Below are 18698 nucleotides of genomic sequence, written 5' to 3'. Positions count from 1 at the left end.
CAATTCTTCTGTAAATCTAAAACTGTTCTAAAAATAAAAGTCTGTTAATCAAAAAAGAGAGAGAGAGACTGGGTGCAGTGGCTCACACTCGTAATCCCAGCACTTTGGGAGGCTAAGCAAGAGGATGGCTTGAGCCCAGGAGTTCAAGGCCAGCCTGGGAAACAACACTAGACCCCATCTCTACAAAAATATAATAAAATAAATTATTTAAAAAGAGGTGAGGTGAGGTGGTTCATGATTGCAATCCTAGTGCTTTGAGGGGCCAAGACGGGAGGATCTCTTGAGGCCAGGAGTTCAAGACCCGCCAAGGCAACATAGCAAGACCTCACTTCTACAAAAAAACCAGTCAGCCAGGTGTGGATGCATGCGCCTGTGGTTCCAGCTACTCAAGAGGCCAAGGCAGGAGACTCGCTTGATCCTGGGAGTTCCTGGCTGCAGTGAGCTATGATTGCGCCACTGCACTCCAGCGTGGGCAGTGGAGGGAGACCCCGAGTGTACGATAAAGGAAAAAAGGCGTCCAGGTGCAGTGGCTCACGCCTGTAGTTCCAGCACTTTGGGAGGCCGAGGCAGGTGGATCACGAGGTCAGGAGATCGAGACCATCCTGATAACACTGGGAAGCCCCCCCTCTACTAAAAATACAAAAAATTAGCCGGGCGTGGTGGCAGGCGCCTGTAGTCCCAGCTACTCGGGAGGCTGAGGCAGGAGAATCGCTTGGACCCGGGAGGTGGAGGTCACGGTGAGCCGAGATTGCACCACTGCACTCCAGCCTGGGTGACAGAGTGAGACTTCGTCTCAAAAAAAAAAAAAAAAAAAAAAGGAAAGAGGCAATGGTGGGTTGTTAGAATTAGAGAGGCACTGCAGAGAAACAGCAGCTTTGGGAAGCCTTCCAGCATTACCATACTGAAAACCACGGTAGGCAAGCAGATCGAACGTATTCAACAAGAAACGTATGGAACAGGGACCAGGGATCGACAGGAACACTTGGTAGTGACCATTAAGAACGGCCCAGAAGAGGCAGCCTGACCAGCCACTAGAAAATCTGTCCTTGTGCAAGTAATGTTTCTCACTGTAAATGACAGATTTGCCATCTGGGTTATGCTTTGAGCTTGTGTGAGTTGGGTTAGTGCAAGTCAGCATAAGGCTGGTCTACTGTGGAACACCAACAAATCCTATTTCTAGGCATTGGCATTACTCATTCTTTGCTTAGTCACAATGGCAGACACTGTACAGAAATTAGGGGAAAAAAGAAGTGACTACACAAAGCCTACCCTGTGAAGGAGTCCCATATAATGACCAGGCAGTCTGGCCCTTTGTCTGCTGTGGCGATCCACCGCCTGTCTTCACTGATGCAGATGCAGGAGATAATATTGGCGTGGCCCTATGGAAATGGAGAGAAAACGCTTTGAAATATCCAAGATGCAGCCCAGCCTCAGCCACCATCAGTGAAGACTGGGGCCCCACAGACAGATCTGAGCTCCTTTCAACACTCATCTGGCTGGAAATTCCGTTCCCAATGGCCTTCCGGGGGTTTCTCCACCTCCTACTGGGTGATTTTCAAACTTTCTCTCCCTCCAAACACCTGAAAGATAAGCTCCCCATGTGAACAGCGGCTCCTCAAGGTCAAGGCATGTAGCAACTCCCAACCCAAGTGGAGAATAAATATCTGGGACCTCACCTGCCCCCAGCCACTCTGAGTCATGCTGCCAGCCTCTTCTCTCTAGAGCACTGCTCACTTCAGGGCTCTGAGCAGCTCTGGGGCAAAAAGTTCCCACTTTTTTTTACTGACACATCTCCTGGTCTCTATACTTCCACTCTTTTTGTTTGAGACAGGGTCTCACTCTGTCACCCAGATTGGAGTTTACTGACACAATCTTGGCTTACTGCAGCTTTGACCTCCTGGGCTCAAGCAATCCTCCAACCTCAGCCTCCCAAATAGCTGGGACTACAGGCACATGCCACCATCCTCAGTTAATTTTTAAATTTTTTGTAGAGACAAGGGTCTTGCTATGTTGCCCAGGCTGGCCTCAAACTCCTGGACTCAAGCAACTCACCCACCTCGGCCTCCTCTGCCCTGGCTGAAATTACAGGCATGAGCCACCATACTTGGCCTCTGCTTACACTCTTAACTTTTTACAATCCTTTCATGCCCACAAGAGAGGAATCTTCTGGAAACACAAACGGCAGCGCCCCCTGCTGGGAAACGGCCCCTCTTCCTTCCTTCTTCTCTCGCCCTCATTGTGCGCCAGCCACACCAGCCTTCCTTCCCAGCCCCACACACATGGCCTGAACACTTGTTGCTCTCTCTGTTTGGAATGTTCTTCCCCAGACTGTCTTCAGCTGGCTCATTCTTATCCTCCAAGTCTCAGCAGAAACAGCTCCTCTTCCATCCCTGCCCACCCAATCTAATGTTAAGTCTTCTCTTACCCTCATTTTTCTCTTCGAGTGTTTTCACATCTTCTTTCAAGCACTGGTTACAATTTGTAATCATTTATGTGTTCACTTATTGAATGTCTCTCTCCATACTGGACTGGAAGCTCCATGAGAGTAGGGAATACATCTATTTTGTTCATTACTACAGACCTATACTCTGAAACACAGCGGCTATGACAACTATTTGTGGAACAAATAATGGATGGTTAAGGCCACTCCCAGCCCTCTGGCCCTAGGGAGGCTGGACCCCTGCCTCCCTCCAGCCCAGCACGTCTGAGCATCCTACTCATCCTGACTATCCGAGCCCATCCACAGCAATCTCTCCCTTCCCTATCTGCCATGACCACTATGCTCACTGCCACACATTCAATGAAGCTCCAAGGGGAGCTGCCTGCTGATTTCTGCCTGTGTATTTCTGGACTTCTAGAGAGTGAATTCCTGAAGTTGCACCCAGACGTCTTGAGTCCCCGGCATAACATTGAGTATGGACTGCGCCCTTGGTAAATACTTCGTGGTGATTTTAATCTAGGCATCACTAAGGACGCTCCTGTAGCAACACATGTCAACTGAAAGGGTGACATGGAACCATTTGCCAGGTCAATGGGTGGAAAGTCAGACACCAAGGAATAGGATGCTTGGAAAGGTAAATGATGAAAATGAAACAGGGCCAGGCGCGGTGGTTCACGCCTGTAACCCCAGCATTTTGGGAGGCTGAGGCAGGCAGATCACCTGAGGTCAGAGTTCGAGATCAGCCTGGCTAACATGCAGAAACTCCGTCTCTACTAAAAATACAAAAAAATTAGCCAGACGTTATGGCGGTCGCCTGTAGTCCTAGTTACTGGGGAGGCTGAGGCAAGAGAATTGCTTAAACCAAGGAGTCAGAGATTGCAGTGAGCCGAGATTGTGCCATTGCACTCCAGCCTGGGCAACAGGGCAGGACTCCATCTCACAAAAAAAAAAAAAAAAAAAAAAAAAAGAAAAGAAAAAAGAAAATGAAATGGGTCCCAAATTTCAGGAATGAAGGAAGCTGAGTACTGTGAGGAGGGCAGGCTTGAAGGACAAGCAGAGGAGGCTCAGAGAGGGGTGAAATGAGCAAAGTTGCTGAAAGGAAGGAGTGGTAAAAGGACAACTGACCTACTTAACACTTTCAAGTCAGGGGATGTAGAGTCATCATTTACTAGTACAGGCTTGGGCAAGTCACTGAAATCACTCTTAGCCTCAGTTTCTTCTTCTGTAAAATTAACACCCACTTCTCGGTACAGTTATAAGATGAAAGCTCTTTGAAAACTAGAGAGATGCCTAAGTGCGTGTGAGGCTGCATCCCTGCTGAACAGCTGCCCTTTGTGTTACATCTGTGGAGACATGATCTAAGCTGTCCACATTTTGCAGAAATGTAAAAAATACATGTTTTAAATTCTTATAACTATAAAATTAATATCAACTGCTGTTTTGTAAGTTCACTCTGATTAGAAACAGAGAGGCAATAAACAATAACGTGTTTCTAAAGACAGGATTGGCTTTAGCTGCCAAGGAGAGTGAGAAAATACCACAGTGATAGAATGAAGTCAGCCCTTGAGATACAAAACAAAATACCACACACGTGTTAAAGAAAACTCCCTACCTACAGTTAAGAAAATCCCTGTGGCTGGATGCGATGGCTCACACCTGTAATCCCAGCACTGTGGGAGGCCAAGGCAGGTAGATCACGAGATAGGGAGTTCGAGACCAGCCTGGCCAATATGGTGAAATCCCATCTCTACTAAAAATAATTAGCCAGGCGTGGTGTTGCGCACCTGTAGTCCCGGCTACTCCAGAGGCTGAGGCAGAAGAATCACTTGAACCTGGGAGGCAGAGGTTGCAGTGAGCTGAGATCGAGCCACTGTACTCCAGCCTGAGCGACAGAGTGAGACTCCGTCTCGAAAGAAAAGAGAAAGAGAGAGAGAAAGATAGAGAGAGAGAGAGAAAGAAAGAAAAGAAAATCCCTGCATACCTGAAGGTGGTACTGATGATTCCTGAATACGTTGTAGATGATCACAGTGTGAGCGCAAACATACAGAAGAACTCTCTGCTTTTCCTCTCGAACATAGTAAACAGGAAGAGAACTGTTCCATCCAAATGACCAGGTCAAGGTCTGGAAGACAAGGGCAAAACCAGCAAGACATTACAGCGTGTTCAGCCCAGAGCCGGGACTCCAGGAACTTGCTGGAGGGGAAGAATTTCACATCAACAGTCCAGCGAAGAGCAATCACTTTAAGAAGGTCCTCAACATCATTCCAAAACATGGATGAACCTTGAAAATGTGATGCTAACTGAAAGAAGCCAGTCACAAAAGGCTGCGTATTATATAATTTCACATATCTGAAAGTCCACATTTGGCAAATCTGGGAGGTCAAGGTGGGCAGATCACCTGAGGTCAGGAGTTCGAGACCAAACTGGCCAACATGGTGAAACCCCATCTCTACTAAAAACACAAAAATTAGTCAGGTGTGGTGGCACAGCTACTTGGGACATTGAGGCAGGAGAATCGCTTGAACCTGGGAGGCAAATGTGGTGGTGAGCCAAGATCGCACCATTGCACTCCAGCTTGGGCAACAAGAACGAAACTCCATCTCAAAAAAAAAGTTACTTCCCATTACTGCTGCTCATAGCCCTTGGCAACTACTGGTCTACTTTTGTCTCTTCATCCTTTATCCTTCCAGTATAAGTAGTACATAGAGACCAAATGCCCAGGCTGAATAATCAATTGCCTTTCTTTTTTTTTTTTTTTTGAGATGGAGTCTCGCTCTATTGCCAGGTGGCAGTGTAGCAGCGCCATCTCACCTCACTGCAACCTCCGCCTCCCAGGTTCAAGCAATTCTCCAGCCTCAGCCTCTTGAGTAGCTGGGAGGATAGGTGTGTGCCACGACACCTGGCTAATTTTTATATTTTTAATAGAGATGTGGTTTCACCACGTTGGCCAGACTGATCTAGAACTTTCAACCTCGGGTGATCTACCCACCTTGGCCTCCCAAAGTGCTGGGATTACAGGCGAGAGACAGGGCTCCCAGCCTATTTGCCTGTCTTATAAAGTTAGGCAATGACTTCACTGTCACTTGTCTACTCTACATGCTTTTAAATAAATGGAATTTCATGACTTAGGTGCTCTCTGTGTGTCTGATACTGAACAAAGTCTAGGTCCTGGGGAGTGAAAGAATAGGAAGTTATTTGTATGTATTGTTGAGGATTTTCTTTTCTTTTTTCTCTTTATTTATTTATTTTTTTTGAGATGGAGTCTCGCTCTGTTGCCCAGGAGACAAAATCTTCTTAGAAGAATTGAAAATTCTGTATTGCCTGGAATAAATCCAAAATTAAAATTTTATGAAATGAAAAATTATAAGTACTATAAGTCTGACTATGGATTTTACTTCAATACTAGTTCACTTATGTACTTGTTTTGTGTTCAAAGTATTTTTTTTTTTTTTTTTTTGAGACGGAGTTTCGCTCTTGTTACCCAGGCTGGAGTGCAATGGCGCATCTCGGCTCACCGCAACCTCCGCCTCCTGGGTTCAGGCAATTCTCCTGCCTCAGCCTCCTGAGTAGCTGGGATTACAGGCACGCGCCACCATGCCCAGCTGATTTTTTGTAGTGTTTTAGTAGAGACGGGGTTTCACCGTGTTGACCAGGATGGTCTCGATCTCTTGACCTCGTGATCCACCTGCCTCGGCCTCCCAAAGTGCTGGGATTACAGGCTTGAGCCACCGCGCCCGGCCTCTGTGTTCAAAGTATTTTTTTAAAATTAAGAATAAACCAACTGTGACACATCCAGACAATGCAATATTATTCAACAAGAAAAAAAAAGGGCTATGAAGCCACAAAAAGCTATGGAGGAAACTTACATGCATGTTGCTAAGTGAATGAAGCCAATCTGAAAGGGCTGCATATTACATGATTCCAACTCTATGACGTTCTAGAAAAGGCAAAACTATGGCGACAATAAAAAGATCAGTGGGGCCAGGGTAATCCCAGCACTTTGGGAGGCTGAGGCAGGTGGATCACCTGAGCTAAAGAGTTCGAGACCAGCCTGGCCAACATGGTGAAACCCTGTCTGTACTAAAAATAGAAAAAATTAGCCAGGCACGGTGGCATGTGCCTGTAATCCCAGCTACTTGGGAGGCTGAGGCAGGAGAATTGCTTGAACCCAGGAGGTGGAGGTTGTAGTGAGCCAAGATTGTGCCTTTGTACTACAGCCTGGTGACAGAGCGAGACCCTGTTTCAAAAAAAAAATCAGTGGTTGCCAGGGCTCAGGGGAGGAAGAGGGGGACGGATAGGTGGAGGACAGGGAGCTTCATGGCATGAATCTCTTTGTTTGATACTAGAATGGTGGGTACATGTCAGGGTACATTTGTCCATGTCCATAAGAAGCATGACACAGAGTGACCCCCAATGTACACTATGGACTTAGGTTAATAATAAGGGACCAGTATTGGCTCATCAGTGATAACAGATGACCACACTCATGCAGGATGTGAATAAAAGGGAACCCTGGGAGAGGAGGGATGTGCAGAGAAATATATGGGCGCCCTGTGTACATTCAGCTCAATTTTTCTATAAACCTAAAACTGCTCAAAAATAAAACCTAGGCTGGGCGCAATGGCTCATGTCTGTAATCCCAGAACTTTGGGAGACCAAGGTGGGTGGATTGCTTGATCCCAGCAGTTCAAGACCAGCCTGGGCAACATGGTGAAACCCCATCTCTAAAAAATATACAAAAATTAGTCAGGCATGGTGGTGTGCACCTGTAATCCCAGGTACTCAGGAAGCTAAAGCAGGAGGATCGACTGAGCCTAGGAGGCAGAGGTTGCAGTGAACCAAGATCCTGCTGCTGCACTCCAACCTGGGCAACATAGCAAGACCCTATCCAAAAAAAAAAAAAAAAAAAGTCTATTAAAAAAGTTAACTAGGGCCAAGTAATCAAATGCAGTAGAGTGCTGAAAGTGATGATTAAGTGATGAGTTGCTAAGAATCAGTGAATTAAATTGGAATATAGAAACAAAATCTGGTAAGTTTCCTTTCTTATCTTTGAACAATACTTATAAAGTTAAATTACTTCTCCCCAAGACAGACATAGCAGGTAATGTGGCCAATTTCTCTCTCCTACATTCTTCATTCCCCGTCCTCTCCTGTTTCCATCTGCTCATTCCCTATAATTTATATTTATATTTAGATCTCTTATTGTGTGGGTATGAGTGGTAGAATTATGGAATCATAATTGTCTCAAGCTGCAACTTCTAGGAACAGAATTATTTAATATTTGGCTTTTTCTTAAAAGCTGATTTATTCAAATGAAATTGTTCTTTTGGAAACTTGCTAATCCTAAAAGGATCATCTTCCTGGAAATTCATTTTGCCATTTAACGAATTAGTTATAAAAAGAGAACATTCCTAAAAGGACTCCTGTCTTCAGCCATAACAGCTCTTCCCGGGTCACCATGAGGCTGACTTCACTGAGTGGTAATGGAACGACCCCACTCGAGCAGTGTTCACAATTACAGAAATCAAATAGTATTAATCAGCGTGTTTTACACCAGTTTTAACATGCATGACAGATGATTACGCAGACAGCCACCACTTACATCAATCTTTTTCTAAAACATATTAATCTGGAAAACAAAACTTTACTGTCAAAACCAGATTTCACTTATTTGATATTCATAAGATTCATGCTCATAAATACACGATTGCCTTATTTCCTGGCTGGAGGTGGAATCCACAGTCATGTCTATTGATAGTGAGCCCTGAGAGCTATTACAGGCCTTAGGACTAAGGCAGGGGACCCCAAAGGAAAAGGAGGATGCTGTGGACACAGGAGAGATGGAGGAGCGTGTTTATTGTAGGACCTTGTGTGCAAGAAATTAGAAGCAACATAAATGGCCACAGAGAGGGGAAGAGTTACATTTGAAAAGAGGAAGTGGGCTGGGCACGGTGGATCATGCCTGTAATCCCAGCACTTTGGGAGGCTGAGGTGGGTGGATCACCTGAGGTCAGGAGCTCGAGACCAGCCTGGCTTACATGGTGAAACCCTGTCTCTACAAAAATACAAAAGTTAGCTGGGCATGGTGGCGCATGCCTGTGATCCCAGCTACTCAGGAGGCTGAGGCAGGAGAATCGCTTGAACCTGGGAGGCAGAGGTTGCGGTGAGCCAAGATCATACCACTGCATTCCAGCCTGGGCAACAAGAGTGAAACTTTAAAAAAAAAAAAAAAAAAAAAAATCTGTGGCAGGAAAGTGAGAATTTACTCAGGGAAATGAGATTGGGGTGGGGGTGTGCAGAAAGAAGAATCTTTGCCTTCAAACATGTATAAGTTGTCTGAATTTTTTACAACTAACACTGAATAGTTTTTTGTCGTTGTTTTTTTGAGATGGTCTCACTCTATTGCCCAAGCTGGAGTACAATGTTGCAATCTTGGCTCACTACAACCTCCATCTCCCAGGTTCAAGCAATTCTCCTTCCTCAGCCTCCCAAGTGGCCGGGATTACAGTACCTGCCATCACGCCCAGCTAATTTTTGTATTTTTAGTAAAGACAGGGTTTTACCATGTTGGCCAGGCTGGTCTTGAACTTCTGATCTCAGGTGATGCACCTACCTCAGCTTCCCAAAGTGCTGGGATTACAGGTATGAGCCTCCACACCTGGCCAACACTGAATAGTTTTAACAAAAAGAAAAAAATAGAGGCCAGGTAGCTCACACCTATAATCTCAACACTTTGGGAAGCCAAGGCAGGAGGATTGCTTGAGCTTAGGAGTTCAAGACCAGCATGAGGGACATAGTAAGACCCCATCTCTACAAAAGATTTTTAAAATTAGTCCAGGCGCAGTGGCTCACATCTGTAATCCCAGCACTTTGGGAGGCCAAGGTGGGTGCATAACGAGGTCAAGAGATCCAGACCATCCTGGCCAACATGGTGAAACCCCATCTCTACTAAAAATACAAAAATTAGCCGGGCGTGGTGGTGGGCACCTGTAATCTCAGCTACTCAGGAGGCTGAGGCAGGAGAATTGCTTGAACCCGGGGTGGAGGTTGCTGTGAGCCAAGATCGCGCCACTGAACTCCAGCCTGGGCGACAGAGCGAGGCTCCATCTCCAAAAAAAAAAAAGTAAATAAATAAAATTAGCTGGGTGTGGTGATACATGCCTGTAGTCCCAGATATTCGGGAGGCTGAGGCAGGAGAATAGCCTGAACCCAGGAGGCGGAGGTTGCGGTGAGCCGAGATCGCGCCATTGCACTCCAGCCTGGGTAACAAGAGTGAAACTCCGTCCCAAAAAAAAAAAAAAAAAAAAAAAAAGAGCTCAAGTAATTTGCAAAGGGAGACAGTCTATAAAAATTTTGGTTCTGCAATGAGACAAAGGCTAACAGAGACCCAAACCTGGGGATTGGCTCTTGTCGAGAAAGCTGGCCCGTGACACAAGGAATCCACCTTCTCCTTAGAGATAGTACCTGATTTATGTTTGCTGGCTAAACAAGACAAGAGTCTCTGTGGGCCCTAAAGCTCAAGTATTCTTTTCTCAGACTGGACAGTTGCATGTGATGGGAGAGAAGCTGTGACACTAGGCTCACATGAAGCCCAATCTGCAGAAAGGAGGTTTTCAGTGTCTACATTTCCCTCCAGACACCTTGCCTCCATCATCGCCATTGCCACACAGTTGCGGACACTTACTGAGTACCCACTGTGTGTTAGGAGCTACATTAAGTGTTTGATATCCATTCAGTCACTTCCACATCTTCCAAAGGCATGAAGTTACAGGAAGGATGAATCCTAGGAAACAATTTTCAGAAAGTAGCAGATGGAGGAAGAAGGAAAAAACCCCTCCTTTTCCTTCTCTTGGTAAATGATAATATTTTTATTCCTCGCAGATGGTGCCTCCCTGGAATATTTTCAGCAGTGGCAAAGGCAGAGTCCTCTGGACTGCCTGGGGCTTTTCACGGCGGCTTTCACTCCTCCATTACCTTCCACTCTGGGACCCTCTTAGAATGGATGGTTTGGGGGGCATGGAAAGATATCAAGGCAGAAGAGGTGGGGCAAGAAGGGAAAGGGGTGGAATTGTGGCATAAGGGAAGAATTTTACAACTGAAAGAGAAAAAGGAGAGGAGACTGGAGGGGAGGAGAGATAAGGGAAAGTGGGGGGAAGAAGAGGGAGAGGAAGCTGGGGAGAGGGCGGGTGGAGTCTGAATCTCCCACACAAAATAGCACCCTATGCAACAGACAAACTATGTCCGGAATTTCCTCCTGCTGAACAACACGATTGAACCCAGATGCAGCTCTCAAGTTCATGTTCAGTCACACATGTTCCAGTCGGAGCTCTTAACTTTAAAAGACAGAAGTCTAGGCTGGGCCCAGTGGCTCATGCCTGTAATGCCAGCACTTTGGGAGGTCAAAGCAGGTGGATCACCTGATGTAAGGGGTTCAAGACTAACCTGGCCAACACGGCAAGACCCCCATCTCTACTAAAAATACAAAAATTAGCCAGGTATGGTGGCTCATGCCTATAATCCCAGTTACTCGGGAGGCTGAGGCACAAGAATCGCTTGAACCCAGGAGGTAGAGACTGCAGTGAACCAGCCAAGATCGTGCCAGTGCACTCCAGCCTGGGCAACAGACCAAGACTCCATCTTAAAAAAAAAAAAAAGACACAAAGTCTATTAGTAGTTTTAAAAGTATCCTTCTGGTGGTTTTATTTTCCCCCAGATGCATAAAATTCCCTATTGCACAATACTCTCAAAGCGCTGGGGGAGGTGTAAAACCATTCTACTTACCAAGGGATACACCGGGGCACTTTTATCCTTTTGAAACAAAACGTCCTCTGTGGTGGTGGACACCAGTGAGTCCCTGGAGATCCCTGCTATGGACTGGGTAGAGGATACGCTCCTTTCTTGTCCCTCCTCTTTCTTTTCTGGCTCCAACTCCCTTCTTTCTCGTCCCAGTTCATCCTGGGGCCTCTGGTTGGTGTCCTCCTCAAGCTCTCCTGAGGGCTGCCTTTCAGGGGAACTTATCTGTTGTTCCTCAGGACTGATTTGATCCAAATCAAGAAATTCATCTGCTTCTGAATCCTCTGACTGTAAGGAAGGCTTTAACTCGCTACCTCTTTGGGTTGTCTTTAAAAAGAAATAAAAGATCATGATTCCACATACGGTATGTGCTGCTACCTTCACCTTTTATTTCCCTTTTCTATTCCTAATCAGCCAGTCTTAGTGTTAGCTTCACCTTGGAATTACGAAATGTTTTTTAAAAGAGCCTGGAACATTTTTACTTAAAAAACAAAACGAGATAGGGTGCAGTGGTGTACGCCTGTAATCCCAGCACTTTGGGAGGCCAAGGGGGAAGGATCACTTGAGCCCAGGAGTTCAAGACCAGCCTGGCCAACATAGTGACACCTTATCTCTACCGGAAATGAACAACATTAGCTGGGCGTGGTGGTGCATGCCTGTAGTTCCAGCTACTCAGGAGGCTGAGGCGGGAGGATCACTTGAGCCTGGGAGGTTGAGGCTGCTTGTGAGAGATCAATGCCATTGCACTTCAGCCTAGGTGACAAAGTGAGACCCAGGGTAGGAAGGAGGGATGAGAGGAGGGGAGAGGAGAGAGGAGGGAAGAGGAGGGGAGGGGAGAGGAAAAAGAGAGGGGAGGGGAGAGGGAAAATAGAGGAGAGGAGAGGGAAAAGAGAGGGAGAGGGAAAAAGACAAGGCAAAGGCAAAGGCAAGGAAAGACAAATATGGGTGTGCTCAAGTTTATTCTTGGCCTACCAGCAGACCCACAATGGCAAAATCATTCTTCTAAGTGGCACTATTGGTCTCCAGAAGGCTGACTACTCACAGAGAGTGACCTATTCTTAGGCCACAGCTGAGTTCTCCTGCTGGGAGCAGTCTGTAGGAAACCTACACTCCTATTATCATACTGACTCCATTCTGAGAGGAGCACACTTCAGCTGTGGTACACACCTCCTCCAGGAAGCTTTCCCTGGCCATCCTCCAAAGTGGGTTAAGAGGCCCTGCTTCATCTCCTGTATATCTTTCAATCACTGCACTCATGGCTCTGCCTCCCTATACACCTTAGAGCTCCTTAAAAGAATGGATTATGTCCGGGAGCAGTGGCTCCCAGGACTTTGGGAGGCCACGGCGGGTGGATCACCTGAGGTCAGGAGTTTGAGAACAGCCTGGCCAAGATGGGTGAAACCCCATCTCTGCTAAAAATACAAAAAAAATAGCTGGGCGTGGTGGTGAATGCCTGTGATCTCAGCTACTCAGAAGGCTGGGGCAGGAGAATCGCTTGAACTCAGGAGGCAGAGGTTGCAGTGAGCCAAGATTGCACCATTGCACTCCAGCCTGGGCAACAGAATGAGACCTTGTCTCAAAAAAAAAAAAAAAAAAAGGATTGTATCTTATTTGATTTTGTGTTCCCATAGTCTGGCCTATACTAAGCATTCAATTAATGATTATGAATGAATTAAGATGATTACTTACTGGGAAAATTCCTGATGTGATTGACTGGGAATCAGTAATCTGTGTCTCCAAACTGGTCATGGATTTTTTCATTTCTTGGGGCTCCACTGTGGTTTCTTTCTGTATTCCTGAAGCCTCCTCCTCCTGGGCTTCTCCAGCTTTTTCCTGAGTTTCTTCCATGGCAATCTCTTTGTCCTCCTCCCCCTCCTCTTCCTCCTCCTCCTCCCCTTCCTCCTCACCCTTTTTCCTCTCCTCCTCCTGAGACTCTCTCCACGCTAATGTGTCATCTTTCAATTCCTCTTGTGGATTTTCTACTTCTTTATGATTTGGATTAGGTTCCCCCTCTTCTTTCATTTCTGTTTCTCCATTTTGTCCTGTCGATTCTCTGGGGGCCTCCTCTGCATCTGACATCCTTCTCTGTAGAGTTTCCTCTGGAGAGATTTTGACCACAATAACCAGCAAGCTCCTCGGCTTTCCATTTCCATTTCCTAGTGTGCTAACCTATGAAATGTGCACAACTGGCTCTGGTCCCTTTCCACAGGAATAAAAAGAATGTCACGTTTCTGGCCAGGCACGGTGGCTCACGCCTATAATCCCAGCACTAGGCCAAAGCAGATGGATCACCTGAGGTCAGGAGTTCGAGACCAGCCTGGCCTACATGATGAAACCTTGTCTCTACTAAAAATACAAAAATTAGCCAGGCGTGGTGGTGGGCGCCTGTGGAGGCTAAGGCAGGAGGATTGCATGAACCCGGGAGGCGGAGGTTGCGGTGAGCCGAGATCGCGCCATTGCACTCCAGCCTGGGTAACAAGAGCGAAACTCCGTCTCAAAAAAAAAAAAAAAAAAAAAAAAAAAAAAAAGAATGTCATATTTCTGGCCAGATGTGGTGGCTGACATCTGTAATGAGGCAGGAGGATCACTTGAGGTCAGGAGATTGAGACCAGCCTGGCCAACATGGTGAAACTCCATCCCTACTACAAATACAAAAAATTAGCCAGGCATGGTGGCAGGCGCCTATAATCCCAGCCTCTCGGGAGGCTAAGACAGAAGAATTGCTTGAACCTGGGAGGCAGAGGTTGCAGTGAGTGGCGATCACACCAGAGCACTCCAGCCTGGGTGACAAAGCGAGACTCCGACTCAAAAAAAAAAAAGAATGTTATATTTGTGGGAAATCTTTTTTTTTTTTTTTTTTTTGAGATGGTCTCACTCTGTTGCCCAGGCTGGAGTGCAGTGGTGCGATCTTGGCTCGCTGCAACCTCCATCTCCCATGTTCAATCGATTCTCCTGCCTCAGCCTCCCGAGTAGCTGGGATTACAGGCATGTGCCATCACACCGGGCTAATTTTTGTATTTTTTCAGTGGAGACGGAGTTTCACCAAGTTGGCCAGGCTGATCTTGAACTCCTGACCTCAAGTGATCCGCCCGCCTTGGCCTCCCAAAATGCTGGGATTACAGGAGTGAGCCATCGTGCCTGGCCGGGAAATCTTACAGTGTATGTATTTGTGGCCCAGATCTTAAAAATATTGATCCAGGGCCTCTCCACTTTCTAGGAATAAAATCCTTGGAGGCTTCTAACTCATTTCAAATATATTCATATTCCCACAGGCAGCAAAATGCATAATCCACATATTGACAATTCTAGAAACAGGACTACAAGAAGAAGCACGGCAGCCTTGTGGTTAAAAGTGTGGGCCTCGCTGTCAGCGTCCTAGCACTGAATCCCATTTCCACCGAGCACTTGCTCTGTGACGTTGGGCAAGTCACTTCACTCTTCATAGTCCACATTTTCTCACGGACAAAATAAAAAGAATAATCCTAAATTATACGGTGGTTGTAAAGAAGAGCTAACATATATAAAATGTTCAAAACAGTTCTGGCACATACAGCTTGAAAAAATTGTAGCAATTGTTATTATTTGAGAGAAAACCAACCCGAATGTGCAAAGAAACGAACAGTTTGAAAGCCTTTGGACATATCTCTCAGTTATTCCTTATAACAAGAGATCTAACTAGGAAAACAAGGATGGATACTTCATGCCTAAAGAGTTGGACCCAGAGGAAAAAAATCTCTACATTTTCGTTGACATTAGAATAAAAGAACTCAACTCTTTGAAAATAAAGTCCCAAAGAGCACAGGGTAGAAAATGTATTTCTATTTCTTAATTTGTTAGCACTAAATGTATCAGCTCCTCAAATTCATCTCTAGAAAAAAAAAATGTAATTAAATAATGAGGCTGGGCACAGTGCTTCACACCTGTAACTCCCAGCACTTTGGGAGGCCGAAGCGGGTGGATCACGAGGTCAAGAGATGGAGACCATCCTGGCCAACATAGTGAAACCCCGTCTCTACTAAAAATACAAAAATTAGCTGGGCGTGATGATGCCGCCTGTAGTCCCAGCTACTCGGGAGGCTGAGGCAGGAGGATCATTTGAACCTGGGAGGCGGAGGTTGCAGTGAGCCGAGATCGCATGACTGCACTCCGGCCGGGCGACAGAGACAGACTGTCTCAAAAATAAATAAGTAAATAAAAATAACAATAATGATAATGAATGAATGAGTTTGAGGCTCTGAGAGGTGAAGTGACTTACTCAAGATGACACTGCTAGTAAGAAAGAGATCTCTCTGGCACTTAGTTTCTCTAGCTGAAAAATTACTGCTGTGATTCAAGTCGAGGACTCTCACCACCAGCCTCTTCTGACTGAGCCCAACTTTGCCGGCGCATCTCGAAGGCCGGGTTCGAGCCACAAGGGTTTGGGGCAAGGGTGCCAGGTCCGTGACTCTGCAGGAGGACTAAAGCCCAGGTGCGGCCTCTGCCTCCAACTCAGGTCTCCTCGGGGCCACCCCCACAAGGCCCAGGTCGGGTGAGCGCCCCCCAAGGGGCGCCAGACCTCGCCAGGCCGGGGACCCCCGCCAAGGATCCGTGGCCTTCGCCCCAGACTTACAGAGAGAACCCACCCCAGTCCTCAAAAGGCCGGGGTCGTCCCGCTGCCTGGACCCCTCAGCCACCTCCCGGGCCTCCTTCCAGCAGTCGCTACCTTCTCCACCAGCTCCCTAGTTCTGGTTGCCACCAAAGCTCCGTCCCCATGGCAACCGCTGCCGCCGGAAGCGACGGGCCCAAAAGCGACAGGGCGGGGCGGTGGTCACGGGCCCAGGAAGCGGTCGCGAGCGTGGCCGGCGCGCCCCCTGCCGGTTGCTGGCGGCATCGGCTTTCCTCGCTTTCCTTCCTCCGCTCTCGCGATCCCCGTTTTCCCATGGTCCCGTCCCCGCTGCAGCCACCAATACTGCCAATTTTTACTTTCCGCAGCCTTGGCAAGATGGGGTGGAGAAGTATGAACTCGGATACAATACTCTTTTTCCAAAAGCAAACAGAATTTCCAGGTCTCGTGGATGCAGCACAGAACTGTCCTGCCTGCCTCCTCACTGGGCACCGCGTGTTGCAGACAGTCCCAGCTGGTGGAGGCAGATATGACATAGGGTGCAATCGTTTCCAGTTCTCAGCACAGAGCGTTTCTGTAAAACCAGTCTGGCTAAATCTATTAGGATCATTCCACGTCAAAGTGACTCTCCTATGGAAGATGGCAACAGGTGACCACACGGGTTTCCACTGGGAACCCTGCGGGAAACCAGCCATAGCCACTGAGACAAAAGGCTCTTTGCTGCTTTCCTTTTAGGAGAATGTGAATAATTCTCCCCGCCCCCACTGCTATGCCCCAGTGATGGTAATTTGATTAATATGCATACATCTCAAAATAAAAAAGGATAAACTGAGGCAAGCTGTGTTTATTATAGTCTGAGACTTATAAACAGAGACTGGAAAATACTTGGAATTAGAACATGCAATTTAAACAGCAAACATTGGTAAACACAGCATGTCTGCAGCTACCAGAGGGGAATACGTGTGTGGCTGTTGGGTCAAATACAGTTTGAGGGAATTTGCCCAATAGGAGGGTTTTGGAATTGAGCATGAGAACCAGTGGCTGGAAGCACGCAGCAATACTGATCCCATTAAGGCGAGCTGGTATCTGTATCCAACTGCAGCAAAACCATTCCCAAGGAACACAGGGTTACCTGGCAGAACTGCTGAAACAGAAAGTGGTATGCAAGAACTGGGGAAATAAACACTGTGATATCATGGAGAAGAGGAAATTCAAAGCATTGGCAGGAATCACTGGGACTCATATTACCATCCTAAAAGAGACAAGGCTGGGCGCGGTGACTCACGTCTGTAATCCCAGCACTTTGGGAGGCCAGGGCGGGTGGATCGCCTGAGGTCTGGAGTTCGAGACCAGCCTGGCCAACATGGTAAAACCCCATCTCTACTAAAAGTACAAAAAAATTAGCCTGGCTTGGTGGCAGCCACCTGTAATCCCAGCTACTCGGGAGGCTGAGGCAGAAGAATCCCTTGAACCAGGGGCGAAGGTTGCAGTGAGCTGAGATCATGCCATTGCACTCCAGCCTGGGCAACAAGAGCAAAACTCAGTCTCAAAAAAAAAAGAAAAAGACAAAACGGGAGGAAGAATAAGCATTTTCAAGAGGTCTGATCTGCCAGCACTACCCGTTCCTATCCACACCTCAGCAGTTTACAAATTAGTACTGATCTCAGGGCATAGCCAGGAGGTTTAATTGTAAAAAGTCAAACTAGAAGTGGGCTGAGCACAGTGGCTCACGCCTGTTATCCCAACACAGGAGGCCAATGCAGGAGGATTGCTTGAGCCTGGGAGTTTGAGACCAACTGATCAACACAGGGAGACCTTGTCTCCACAAAAAATAAATTAGCTATGCATGGTGGTACACACGTGTGGTCCCAGATATGTGGGTGGCTGAGGCAGTGCCCAGCTGGTCAAGACTTCAGTGAATATTGATCATGACACTGCACTCCAGCCTGGGTGACAAAGCAAGACGCTGTCTCCAAAAAACAAAAACACACAAAAACGTAGAGGCTTTTATTAGCAAAGTGAAAGGAGCTTGCTGCCCTCTGGTGGGATCCTAGGAGGAGCTGACACGCCACCACACTGGACTACCTCCAGGCTTTCCCGTTCGCCAAACGGAGCTCCTGTGGTCTGAACGGCCCAGCCGCTGAGGAAGCACAGAACTACTTAGCAATTTCCGTATCCACAGCAGCAAGGCCTCAGTGCAAAGAAATGTGTTGGTCAAAGCCTGACTTCGCAATTGCTGGCTTGTTTTGCTCAACTTTCCATGAAGCTGTTCTGACCCCATCCGAGCTTTGGTTTAGGGAGTTCAAAAGAAATTCAGTTGGGGTGACAACAGGGTCATATCAGCACTGTAAAACTCTGTTTATTAAAAATAATGATAATAATCAGATCAGCATCTGCCAGAATAACTTCCACCTACTTGCCCACAATCCGGAGAATTCCCATTTAGGGCCATGGCCTAATCTGCAGAAGATGCCAAGCACAAGTGTTTAAGAATGCCTTAACCCAGAGAGGTAACACTAGTGGGCGCCAGCATCCGAAAGTTCAGGATACAAGCCTCTTCCAGATCCTTACGCTTCAGGGAGAGAAGACAATGAGGAAATCCCTAGACCCAAGTTCAGAGCAAGGGAAGATGCCTTCCATAACTGTTCCCAGGGACAATCATCTTTGCAGAGGAATAATGTTGCAGCTGGAAGAGAGAAGAAAAGGAATGGCATAAGTTTGGAGGCTCCTTTCAGGAAGGTCAGAGGCTGAGCCCTTCTGACCTTTTCACCCATGTTCTTTTCTTTTTTTTTTTTTTTTTGAGACGGAGTTTCGCTCTTGTTACCCAGGCTGGAGTGCAATGGCGCGATCTCAGCTCACCGC

General features: G+C 47.0%; 2 protein-coding genes across 9 annotated transcripts in view; both read right to left on the bottom strand.

Moving 5' to 3' along the window:
* Positions 1-15996, bottom strand: part of WDR66 (WD repeat domain 66) — an 85050-nt gene extending 69054 nt beyond the window's left edge. For 2 of the 8 annotated variants that reach the window (XM_032242447.1, XM_032242456.1), the window contains exons 1-5: positions 15583-15829; positions 12923-13332; positions 11222-11560; positions 4422-4562; positions 1270-1379 (exon numbers count right to left, since the gene is read on the bottom strand). In XM_032242447.1, coding sequence (XP_032098338.1) covers positions 1270-1379; positions 4422-4562; positions 11222-11560; positions 12923-13332; positions 15583-15622 — 1040 coding nt within the window. In that variant the 5' untranslated portion in view covers positions 15623-15829. The other 6 variants (XM_032242470.1, XM_032242477.1, XM_032242480.1 and 3 more) reach the window with 6 other exon arrangements.
* A 2174-nt stretch (positions 15997-18170) lies between these two features.
* PSMD9 (proteasome 26S subunit, non-ATPase 9) overlaps positions 18171-18698 on the bottom strand; it is a 30076-nt gene continuing 29548 nt past the window's right edge. The window contains exon 6 of the mRNA XM_032242436.1: positions 18171-18522. Coding sequence (XP_032098327.1) covers positions 18495-18522 — 28 coding nt within the window. The 3' untranslated portion in view covers positions 18171-18494. The remainder of the gene's footprint in view (positions 18523-18698) is intronic.

Source organism: Sapajus apella, unplaced genomic scaffold (genome assembly GCF_009761245.1).
Source record: "Sapajus apella isolate SASKATOON/1434 unplaced genomic scaffold, GSC_monkey_1.0 scaffold2, whole genome shotgun sequence".
NCBI classification, from domain to species: domain Eukaryota; kingdom Metazoa; phylum Chordata; class Mammalia; order Primates; family Cebidae; genus Sapajus; species Sapajus apella.
Note: the sequence above shows the minus strand (reverse complement) of the source record. Positions and strands in the feature narration are given on the sequence as shown.